The 12,261-nt window shown below is 47.6% G+C and overlaps 1 protein-coding gene and 1 long non-coding RNA gene across 3 annotated transcripts in view; one reads left to right on the forward strand and one right to left on the reverse strand.

The window, feature by feature from the left end:
* LOC138367862 (uncharacterized) overlaps positions 1-12,261 on the forward strand; it is a 62,450-nt gene that overhangs the window by 974 nt on the left and 49,215 nt on the right. The gene's annotated exons all lie outside the window — the stretch shown is intronic.
* The window catches only part of gudu (Armadillo repeat-containing protein gudu), a 136,842-nt gene continuing 124,903 nt past the window's right edge, over positions 323-12,261 (reverse strand). For both annotated transcript variants that reach the window (XM_069329876.1, XM_069329877.1), the window contains exons 13-15: positions 11,098-11,207; positions 6,506-6,617; positions 323-2,265 (exon numbers count right to left, since the gene is read on the reverse strand). In XM_069329876.1, the coding sequence (XP_069185977.1) occupies positions 2,110-2,265; positions 6,506-6,617; positions 11,098-11,207 (378 nt within the window). In that variant the 3' untranslated portion in view covers positions 323-2,109. The remainder of the gene's footprint in view (positions 2,266-6,505; positions 6,618-11,097; positions 11,208-12,261) is intronic.

Consider the following 12,261-nt stretch of genomic DNA (forward strand, 5'->3'; position numbering starts at 1 on the left):
GATTGTAACCTATATACTGCTGCCCACAGGATGGGGGGACGGTGTTATGTTATTGAGTAGATTAGATACACGGTGTTTAGTGGGTTTTCATATTTATTTAGTAGTCTTGGATACAGCAGTGTCGTAGACGTTGTAGTCCTGGATACAGCAGTGTCGCAGACGTTGTAGTCCTGGATACAGCAGTGTCGCAGACGTTGTAGTCTTGGATACAGCAGTGTCGTAGACGTTGGGACGAAGCCTGGGAGTGCAACGTCTCACAATATAAAAGAAAATGGTCCAGATTTTTCAAGTTGATGGAAATGGGTAAAAAAAAGTTCCTTGGCGATATACTTGTAATTTTATTATAGATATTTCCACTTATTGGTATAAGTATATTTTTAGGCGACCCAATAATTTCACTAATATAGTACCGTGTGCGTGTATATCTTGTAACCATAACAAACCAAGCTTTGGGTACTGAAAATATTTAACGAGAAGTTTAGAGCAAAAATATTTATAGACTTTGTTCTGCATAACAATTGCACCCATCTTATTAAGAGTCAACGGCGTCAGTAGAGATTATTTCCTCCTTCTATTTAGATCCACATATGGCGCTACTCGACGACCACTGTAATCGACTAGCATAGTCCGCTTTCCACCATGTGGCTACCACACCTGGCTATTCCCGACGACCATTACAAAAATATTACATTAACCTCCACCTAACGAGCACAAGAGCTGGCGCTTCTCTGCACTCCTCGACCGCCACACATCATGCCTCTTCTCTTTATCGCCTCCATCCACTTCGCTATAGGTTGCGCCATGAGGCGACCCGGTCTCAAGTACATACATATGTTATTTTCTTTTTTTTTAATCAACACTGTTTGTCAACCTATTGTATTTGTGCTGCTTTTTCAGTCATGTTCCCTCTTTTTTTTATCTTTATTTGTATTTGTTCTCAACACTTTTTATTCTTTATGCTCAATTAGTATTAAGTTCTAGATATTAATGTTTTTCTTGTCCGAAACGCATTGCGTAATAGTGGCTTTAGGCATTGTATGTACTAGCTCTATCTATATATCAATCCATTAATGTAACATCACTTGTATGTATATACCTTACCTGAATAAACATATTTATTTATTTATTTATTTATTTATTTATATATTACAAGGTGGCATAAAGTAATGACATTCTAGAAAACCGGCTAGCCACATTTCATCTCCACCTGTTTCATGGGGTTCGATATGGGAGCTACACAGCTTTTAGTGGGAGAAATGGGGACGACCCCGCCCCGCTCATGGATGGATAAACGGGGTTAGCAGTTTACACGACTTGGGCCTGGATCACCTAATTCCTTCGGTGGCACCCCAGGAGAGGCCGGAAGTCTCAGTTAAATAAAAGTTGCGTGTGTTTGAGATCCTCCTTTATTGTGGGTGTTTAGTAGCGTGATGGTTACAGCTACTGGCTGCCGCTTTGGTAGTTCGAGGCTCCTGTAGCAAAAATGAATGAAATATATTTATATCATTGGAGTCATTGAATGAGGATAAAAAGCAGTCCATGCTTTTATCTATTCCACTCCTGGGCAAACAGTGGTCCATCCGGAGCTTAAATTTACATCTGACGCGTGAGAGGAAGTGCTCCCCCTTCTTATATACATATATCTATCTTGATAGCGAGAGATGCCAACAAACAAAAGTATATTACAAGGTATAAATATTATAACTGACACGACTCAACACTCTCTAAGCTTACAACGAGACGAATATAACAATTAATTCTATAGTTTTGAGGAAGACTCGAACTCGTGAAAGATATATTCTCGTGCATTCAACCATTCCTGGATATATTTCGTTAAGTAAGGCTAAGTTAGGTTAGATTAGATTATGTTGGGATTGATAAAGTATGGTTAAGTTAGGCTGCGTTAAGTTGGGTTAAGTTAGATAACGATAAGTTCAGTTTAGCTGGATAAGGTAGACTATAATAAAAACAAAAACCGTGCTGGCTAACGGTGTCATGTTAAAAATGAAGTTGTTCTAAATGCTTTCCAAGATATATTAATAGGCTTCGTTGATTCAGGGTGGGGGAGGAGGAGACCCGGGCGCTGCGGGCGAGCACGGCTGCCAGCCCTCAGCGCCTGCTGCTGAGACTGCCACGGGGAGAGACCCGGGCGCTGCGGGCGTGCGCCTTACACCGCTGCAGGGCCAGCAGACGAATGTTCCTCAAGCAGTCTGCCGCTGCTTCCTGGACCACCTCGTCCTCCGACCCAAGCATCTCCAGCAGCAGCTGTAAAATAACGTGTTTAATAGCAACTGCTGAGAGAAAAGTGAGAAGTAGAAGTAATGACAGGTGTGAGGGGGGGGGGGAGTGATGACAGGTGTGTGGGGGGAGTGATGACAGGTGTGTGGGGGGAGTGATGACAGGTGTGTGGGGGGAGTGATGACAGGTGTGTGGGGGGAGTGATGACAGGTGTGTGGGGGGAGTGATGACAGGTGTGTGGGGGGAGTGATGACAGGTGTGTGGGGGGAGTGATGACAGGTATGTGGGGGGAGTGATGACAGGTGTGTGGGGGGAGTGATGACAGGTGTGTGGGGGGAGTGATGACAGGTGTGTGGGGGGGAGTGATGACAGGTGTGTGGGGGGAGTGATGACAGGTGTGTGGGGGAAGTGATGACAGGTGTGTGGGGGAGTGATGACAAGTGTGTGGGGGAGTGATGACAGGTGTGTGGGGGGAGTGATGACAGGTGTGTGGGGGGAGTGATGACAGGTGTGTGGGGGGAGTGATGACAGGTGTGGGGGGGAGTAATGACAGGTGTGTGGGGGGAGTAATGACAGGTGTGTGGGGGGAGTGATGACGTGTTGGGGGAGTGATGACAGGTGTGTGGGGGGAGTGATGACAGGTGTGAGGGGGAGTAATGACAGGTGTGTGGGAGTGATGACAGGTGTGTGGGGGAAGTGATGACAGGTGTGTAGGGGGAGTGATGACAGGTGTGTGGGGGGAGTGATGGCAGGTGTGTGGGGGGAGTGATGACAGGTGTGTGGGGGGAGTGATGACAGGTGTGTGGGGGGAGTGATGACAGGTGTGTGGGGGGAGTGATGACAGGTGTGGGGGGAGTAATGACAGGTGTGTGGGGGGAGTGATGACAGGTGTGTGGGGGGAGTGATGACAGGTGTGTGGGGGGAGTGATGACAGGTGTGTGGGGGGAGTGATGACAGGTGTGTGGGGGAAGTGATGACAGGTGTGTAGGGGGAGTGATGACAGGTGTGAGGGATGAGTGATGACAGGTGTGAGGGGGGAGTGATGACAGGTGTGTGGGGGGAGTTATGACAGGTGTGTGGGGGGAGTGATGACAGGTGTGGGGGGGAGTGATGACAGGTGTGAGGGATGAGTGATGACAGGTGTGAGGGGGGAGTGATGACAGGTGTGTGGGGGGAGTGATGACAGGTGTGAGTGATGAGTGATGACAGGTGTGAGGGGGGAGTGATGACAGGTGTGGGGGGGGGAGTGATGACAGGTGTGTGGGGGGAGTGATGACAGGTGTGAGGGATGAGTGATGACAGGTGTGAGGGGGGAGTGATGACAGGTGTGTGGGAGGGGTGATAACAGGTGTGAGGGAGGAGTGATGACAGGTGTGTGGGGGAGTGCTGACAAGTTTGAGGGAGGAGTGATGACAGGTGTGAGGGAGGGGTGATAACAGGTGTGAGGGAGGAGTGATGACAGGTGTGTGGGGAGAGTAATGACAGGTGTGTGGGGGGAGTGATGACAGGTGTGAGGGAGGGGTGATAACAGGTGTGAGGGGGAGTGATGACAGGTGTGAGGGATGAGTGATGACAGGTGTGTGGGAAAAGTGATGACAGGTGTGTGGGAAAAGTGATGACAGGTGTGAGGGAGGAGTGATGACAGGTGTGAGGGATGAGTGATGACAGGTTTGAGGGAGGAGTGATGACAGGTGTGAGGGATGAGTGATGACAGGTGTGTGGGAAAAGTGATGACAGGTGTGTGGGAAAAGTGATGACAGGTGTGAGGGAGGAGTGATGACAGGTGTGAGGGAGGAGTGATGACAGGTGTGAGGGGGGAGCAATGACAGGTGTGTGGGGAGAGTAATGACAGGTGTGAGGGAGGAGTGATGACAGGTGTGTGGGGAGAGTAATGACAGTTGTGTGGGGAGAGTAATGACAGGTGTGTGGGGAGAGTAATGACAGGTGTGTGGGGAGAGTAATGACAGGTGTGTGGGGGGAGTGATGACAGGTGTGTGGGGAGAGTAATGACAGGTGTGAGGGAGGAGTGATGACAGGTGTGAGGGGGGAGCAATGACAGGTGTGTGGGGAGAGTAATGACAGGTGTGTGGGGAGAGTAATGACAGGTGTGTGGGGAGAGTGATGACAGGTGTGAGGGGGGAGCAATGACAGGTGTGTGGGGAGAGTAATGACAGGTGTGTGGGAGGAGTAATGACAGGTGTGTGGGGAGAGTAATGACAGGTGTGTGGGGAGAGTAATGACAGGTGTGAGGGAGGAGTAATGACAGGTGTGTGGGGAGAGTAATGACAGGTGTGTGGGGGAGTGATGACAGGTGTGTGGGGAGAGTAATGACAGGTGTGTGGGGAGAGTAATGACAGGTGTGTGGGACTAAGAACTCCTCATCGGTGCTCATCATATCTATACAATAATATTACACAGAATATTATAAAAAATATGATGAATCATAAAATCCCTGTTCTTCACAGATCATTAAATGATGAATCACGACTCGAGAGTCATACTGTCCAGATGAATGGAATATGATGAATCATTTGGATTATTTTTATTTTGTGTTTTATGCAACAAAACACTATATATCTGACCCCCCCCACACACTTTTCTGACCTCCACCCCCCCCCTCCTCCGGTCATAAGGTTGACCTCCACCCACACACTCCGGTCATAAGGTTGACCTCCACCCACACACTCCGGTCATAAGGCTGACCTCCACCCACACACCCCCCGGTCATAAGGTTGACCTCCACCCACACACCCCCCGGTCATAAGGTTGACCTCCACCCACACACTCCGGTCATAAGGTTGACCTCCACCCACACACCCCCCGGTCATAAGGTTGACCTCCACCCACACACCCCCCGGTCATAAGGTTGACCTCCACCCACACACCCCCCGGTCATAAGGTTGACCTCCACCCACACACCCCCCGGTCATAAGGTTGACCTCCACCCACACACCCCGGTCATAAGGTTGACCTCCACCCACACACCCCCCGGTCATAAGGTTGACTTCCACCCACACACCCCCCGGTCATAAGGTTGACCTCCACCCACACACCCCCCGGTCATAAGGTTGACCTCCACCCACACACCCCCCGGTCATAAGGTTGACCTCCACCCACACACCCCCCGGTCATAAGGTTGACCTCCACCCACACACCCCGGTCATAAGGTAGACCTCCACCCACACACCCCCCGGTCATAAGGTTGACTTCCACCCACACACACCCCGGTCATAAGGTTGACCTCCACCCACACACCCCGGTCATAAGGTTGACCTCCACCCACACACCCCGGTCATAAGGTTGACCTCCACCCACACACCCCCCGGTCATAAGGTTGACCTCCACCCACACACCCCGGTCATAAGGTTGACCTCCACCCACACCCCCCCGGTCATAAGGTTGACCTCCACCCACACACCCCGGTCATAAGGTTGACCTCCACCCACACACCCCCCGGTCATAAGGTTGACCTCCACCCACACACCCCCCGGTCATAAGGTTGACCTCCACCCACACACCCCCCGGTCATAAGGTTGACCTCCACCCACACACCCCCCGGTCATAAGGTTGACCTCCACCCACACACCCCGGTCATAAGGTTGACCTCCACCCACACACCCCGGTCATAAGGTTGACCTCCACCCACACACCCCGGTCATAAGGCTGACCTCCACCCACACACCCCCTGGTCATAAGGTTGACCTCCACCCACACACCACGGTCATAAGGTTGACCTCCACCCACACACCACGGTCATAAGGTTGACATCCACCCACACACCCCGGTCATAAGGTTGACCTCCACCCATACACCCCCCCGGTCATAAGGTTGACCTCCACCCACACACCCCGGTCATAAGGTTGACCTCCACCCACACACCCCGGTCATAAGGTTGACCTCCACCCACACACCCCGGTCATAAGGTTGACCTCCACCCACACACCCCCCGGTCATAAGGTTGACCCCCACCCACACACCCCGGTCATAAGGTTGACCTCCACCCACACACCCCGGCCATAAGGTTGACCTCCACCCACACCCCCCGGTCATAAGGTTGACCCCCACCCACACACCCCGGTCATAAGGTTGACCTCCACCCACACCCCCGGTCATAAGGTTGACCCCCACCCACACACCCCCCGGTCATAAGGTTGACCTCCACACACACCCCCTGGTCATAAGGTTGACCTCCACCCACACACCCCCTGGTCATAAGGTTGACCTCCACCCACACACCCCGGCCACAGGAGACCACAGGGGTACTGACCGGCACTGCACCACTCTGGTGTAAAGTAACACAGTTCTCAGGCTCGAGGGAGAGGCGGTGTAGGGCCCGGCAGGTGGGCCTCCTGATGGTGCTGTCGTCGGTCTCCAGGTACCTGATGGAGACAATTAAATCGTATCTCAACATATTTCTTTTGTTTAATTGTAGTACCTGTTTGAAGAGGAATAGAGATACTTCCAGTGTTGGTTCAAGTTTTAACTACATTTCGCTATTGTACTGTTATAAAAGCTATCCTGCCTTGTGACCGAGCATAGAGTTAAGGACACTGAAGGCTGTACAAGAGTGAAGTCACAGGATGATTGCAGTATAAAAGTTTTTTAATTGTTATTTTGAATATAATTATCTTAAATTAGTCCATTATCACCTTTTGCACAAAAAGCTAATTATAATATAATTGAAATCTATAAATCATATATACCTTAAATAAGTTACTGGAGATAACATTGTTGCAAATACTTTTTAACAGCCAACATTATAATTAAATGTAATAATGTGTGAATTGGCTATTGATTGCTGGTTTTGACATTTTGACGTGTAGGGCCTCGCTGATGTCGAGTCTCCTGTTATCGTTGTATCTATCGATAATTTCAGTGTTACTTGTTAATGGTGATGATGTGGTTGTGTGAGGTGATTATATGCTCCTTGAGGGAGCCCTGTTGTTTGTGCTTTTTTAATCACCTGGAAAGAGATATTGTTGTCTTGCCCATATACTGAGATCTTTGGGGCTGACAGTCCCCAAGTGGGAAAGTGAAGGCATAGACGACGTTGGTTTCTTTCAAGGCGTTCTGTTTGGTGTCTGGAAGGTTTTTTATGAGTAGGTTGGCAGTTTTCTTGTTTTTGTAGTAAATTGTTAATTGCATCTTCTGATTTGTATCTTTGGGAATAACGTTCCTATTAATAATATCTTTCAGGACACTTTCCTCTGTTTATGAGCCGTCGAAAAGAATTTCCTGTAAAACAGTCTAATAGGGTGTACAAGTGTTGTGTTAGTTGATTCCTCAGAGATTGCATGGCGTTTCACCTTTCTTTTAATGACGTCTTCAACAAAACCGTTAGAGAAGCCATTGTTGAATACCACCTGCCCTACAGAGTTTTCATCGACCTGCTTCCATCCAGGTCGATGGAAGCCGGTGAGAGCCCGGTCGACATAAGCGTTGACAACACTCCTCTTGTACCTGCGTGAGCAGTCACTATTGGCATTAAGGCACATTCCTATGTTCGTTTTCTTAGTGTAGACTGCAGTGTGGAAGCCTCCATTCCTTTCCGTGACTGTTACATCTAGAAAAAGCAGCTTCCCCTCACTCTCCATCTCGTAAGTGAAACTTAACACCGAATTTTGCTCGAATGCCTCTCTTCAGGTGCTGCAGACGTCTGACATCAGGTACCTGCATAAATATGCCGCCATTGTACCTGCAGTATATGGCGGGTTTCAAGTCCATGTCAACTAAGACCCTCTGCTCTATAGTACCCATGTAGAAGTTTGCAAACAGGACAACTTGAGGAGAACCCATGGCGACCCTATCTACTTGTTTATAGACGTGCCCATTGGGACTCAAGAAGGGTGCCTCTTTAGTGCAGGCTTCGAGAAACTTCCTCAGTATGCTCTCTGGTATGTCCAAAGAGGTACAAGCCAAATCACGATAAACTCTGTCCCTCATCATCCTGATTGTTTCGTCCACAGGCACATTGGTAAACAGCGACTCTACATCCAGAGAGGCTCTTATCCCCGTGGCCCGTGCTGCTCCCTGCAGTAAGTCAACGAATTCCTTTGGAGACTTCAGGATAAAAGCACAAGACACATAAGGAGTCAGCAGGCAGTTGAGTCGCTTAGCCCGTCTGTATGTGGGTGTGGGTATCTGGTTGATGATTAGCCGAAGTGGGTTTCCAGGCTAGTGTGCCTTGACATTCCCATATGCGTAACCAGGTTTGTATTCCCCGATAACCTTTGGCAGGTGGAGACCAGATTTCTTGGCGTTCACAGTTTCAATCAATCTGTTTACCTTCGTTTTCAGTTCGGCTGTAGTATCCCTCGTTACCTTCTGGAATTTAGTTTGGTCGGAGAGTATGAGGTTAATTTTTGCCAAAAATTCGTCTTTTTTAAGATTAATGTATATTGGCGACTTGTCATCTCTCCTGACGACTATCTCCTTGTTCTCACGAAGGCTGCCACTTTGAGCTCGAGGGGACAGTATGGTGCTTCTGTAGTTACCACGAATCTTTTCTCCTACTGCAATAAGTTCTGCTTGCAAGGTGTCTTTAGTGGTAACCTTTTGCGTCTCGAGGTCGAATATGTCGTCCAATAGTATCTCCAACTCCACCTTCCGGGCCATTTCGCTTGGTCTGGACATAACGTGACAGTTTATTCCCAAATTTAAGAGAGTGATTTGGTCGTCAGTGAGGTTGATTCCAGCAAGGTTTAAGAAGCCATCTCTTGGTCGAGGAATCCCCATAGGTCCTCCGAATAATGTTGGCAGTTTCTTGATGATTCTGTTTTTTTTTTTTTTTTTGAGATATATACAAGAGTTGTTACATTCTTGTACAGCCACTAGTACGCGTAGCGTTTCGGGCAGGTCCCTGGAATACGATCCCCCGCCGCGAAGAATCGTTTTTTCATCCAAGTACACATTTTACTGTTGCGTTAAACAGAGGCTACAGTTAAGGAATTGCGCCCAGTAAATCCTCCCCGGCCAGGATACGAACCCATGACATAGCGCTCGCGGAACGCCAGGCGAGTGTCTTACCACTACAAAACGGAGACTGACAGCACCGGTTTCGGTGCTGTGGCGATGTCGATCTGCAAGAATGTCGAGATGTTGGTCGACTCGAGTACGGAGGTCTTCGTCGATGTTGGTGTTTCTCTACTGGTCTGTAGAATCTAATTCAAAGTACAACTACTTCATGCTACAGACCAATGGGGACAGTACACCATTGTGATCATGTCAATCAACTGCTGTATTCACCTAGTTGTGTTTGCGGGGGTTGAGCTTTGTTCTTTCGGCCCGCCTCTCAACTGTTTACTAACTACTTTTTTTTTCCTCCACACCACACACACACACACACCAGGAAGCAGCCCGTGACAGCTGACTAACTCCCAGGTACCTATTTAGTGCTAGATAACAGGGGCATTCAAGGGGGAAAGAAACTTTGCCCACTTGTTTCTGCCTGGTGCAACACCTGGTGCTGTGTGTGTGTAATTACCTAAGTGTAATTACCTAAGTGTAGTTACAGGATGAGAGCTACGCTCGTGGTGTCCCGTCTTCCCAGCACTCTTTGTCATATAACGCTTTGAAACTACTGACGGTCTTGGCCTCCTCCACCTTCTCCCCTAACTTGTTCCAACCGTCTACCACTCTGTTTGCGAAAGTGAATTTTCTTATATTTCTTCGGCATCTGTGTTTAGCTAGTTTAAATATATGACCTCTTGTTCTTAAAGTTCCAGGTCTCAGGAAATCTTCCCCTTTCGATTTTATCAATTCCTGTTACTATTTTGTATGTTGTGATCATATCACCTCTTTTTCTTCTGTCTTCTAGTTTTGGCATATTTAATGCCTCTAACCTCTCCTCGTAGCTCTTGCCTTTCAGTTCTGGGAGCCACTTGGTAGCATGTCTTTGCACCTTTTCCAGTTTGTTGATGTGCTTCTTAAGATGTGGGCAGCACACAACTGCTGCATATTCTAGCTTTGGCCTAACAAAAGTCTTGAACAATTTCTTTAGTATATCGCCATCCATGTATTTAAAAGCAATTCTGAAGTTAGAAAGCGTGGCATAGGTTCTTCGCACAATATTCTTTCTGTGGTCCTCAGGTGATAGTTTTCTATCTAGAACCACCCCTAGATCTCTTTATCAGAATTCTTTAAAGATTTCTCACATAATATATAGGTTGTGTGGGGTCTATGTTCTTCTAGTCCACATTCCATAACATGTCATTTATTTACATTAAATTCCATTTGCCAGGTGGTGCTCCATATACTTATTTTGTCCAGGTCATCTTGAAGGGCATGACAATCATCTAAGTTTCTTATCCTTCCTAATATCGTAGCATCATCATCAAACATGTTCATATAATTCTGTATACCAACTGGTAGATCATTTATGTAGACAATAAACATCACTGGTGCAAGAACTGAACCCTGTGGTACTCCACTTGTGACATTTCTCCAGTCCGATACATTGCCTCTGATTACTGCCCTCATTTTTCTATCAGTCAGAAAATTTTTCATCCATGTTAGAAGCTTACCTGTCACTCCTCCAATATTTTCCAGTTTCCAGAACAACCTCTTATGTGTGTGTGTGTGTGTGTGTGTGTGTGTGTGTGTGTGTGTGTGTGTGTGTGTGTGTGTGTGTGTGTGTGTGTGTGTGTGTGCGCGCGTGCGTGCGTGCGTGCGTGCGTGTGTGTGTGTGTGTGTGTGTGTGTGTGTGTGTGTGTGTGTGTGTGTGTGTGTGTGTGTGTGTGTGTGTGTGTGTGTGTGTGTGTGTGTGTGTGTGTGTGTGTGTGTGTGTGTGTGTGTGTGTGTGTGTGTGTGTGTGTGTGTGTGTGTGTGTGTGTGTGTGTGTGTGCGCGCGCGCGTACTCACTGGACAAGCGGCGCTACTGCCCCTGCCTGGCCAAAGAGGAGACCAGTCTCTCTGGAGACGCAGCAAGCAGCGATGGCCTCCGCCAAGTAAGGTCTCAAGCTGTTGTTCTCCTGCGGGCGGGGAGGTGACTTCGTTAGTATCGTGTGGCTGTGCAGGAGTAGAGGGAGAGTGAGGAGTGTGTCGGAGTGTTCTGAGGGACGAACTCCCAACAAGTGTGGTTGGGGGCAAAGAATGTGAAATAAAGAATCAATTATGTACATTTAGTTTTTATGGCGGCTTTTTAACAGTAACGTAATTATTTTTTAATTAATTATATCATGATTTATCTTTGATTTATCTAAAGTCAGTATTAGTGGAGCTATTAATATTTACATAAAAAAAGTTATAAAAATAAAAGTGAAAGCAAAAATCACCAGCTAAAGAAAAATTAATAATGTGAAAATTATTCTATTGTACACAAAAATTTGTGGGAGAAATAAACTGACGCAGAAGCTTGAGATAGCTTGGGCTGTGAGTCACATGGTCGGTTATAGAGCCTCTATGTCCTCTGCAAAGTTTCTATGCCAAACGACTGAACGGTTGAGACACGAGAGGCAGAGAGAGAGGGAAGGACACAGTGATAGACATAATAGAACTATTCAAAAACAAGTAATTGGTTGTCAGGTCAGCTGAGAGAGCGGCTGGAAAACCAAGGATGCGAGTATAGCCAAGTATAACCAGTCCTAGTGGTCATATTGGTTGGTGAATCGCTTGTAAAAGTGTTCTGCACCTTGTGTCCTCGGCTCGGACTCGGATCTTCCTGAGGGCAGTTCCAAACCTGGTGGGAATAGTTGTTGGTTAATGACCGGACAGGAGAGCCTGGGGGTGGCCGGCCAGACCGCTACCACACCCCGGGCTCTACAACACCACGATGGTCTGGTTGAATATACTTGCTGGGAGAGGGTGCGGCGCCACACACCATGTTAGCGCTGTAAATCTTTCTTCCAGGCAGTGCCGTATACTTACTAAGTCACGTACCAATAGTAATATCGTGGGTTATAAAATATTATAAATGAATCAATACGTCAACTATATATCTAATACAAAATAAAGATGTTAATAAATTATAATTTTCGGTTTCAGTGTTATTCTGGTAATGTTTACACTCTTAACTACACTACACAA

The sequence above is a fragment of the Procambarus clarkii genome, chromosome 23 (genome assembly GCF_040958095.1).
Source record: "Procambarus clarkii isolate CNS0578487 chromosome 23, FALCON_Pclarkii_2.0, whole genome shotgun sequence".
NCBI lineage: Eukaryota > Metazoa > Arthropoda > Malacostraca > Decapoda > Cambaridae > Procambarus > Procambarus clarkii.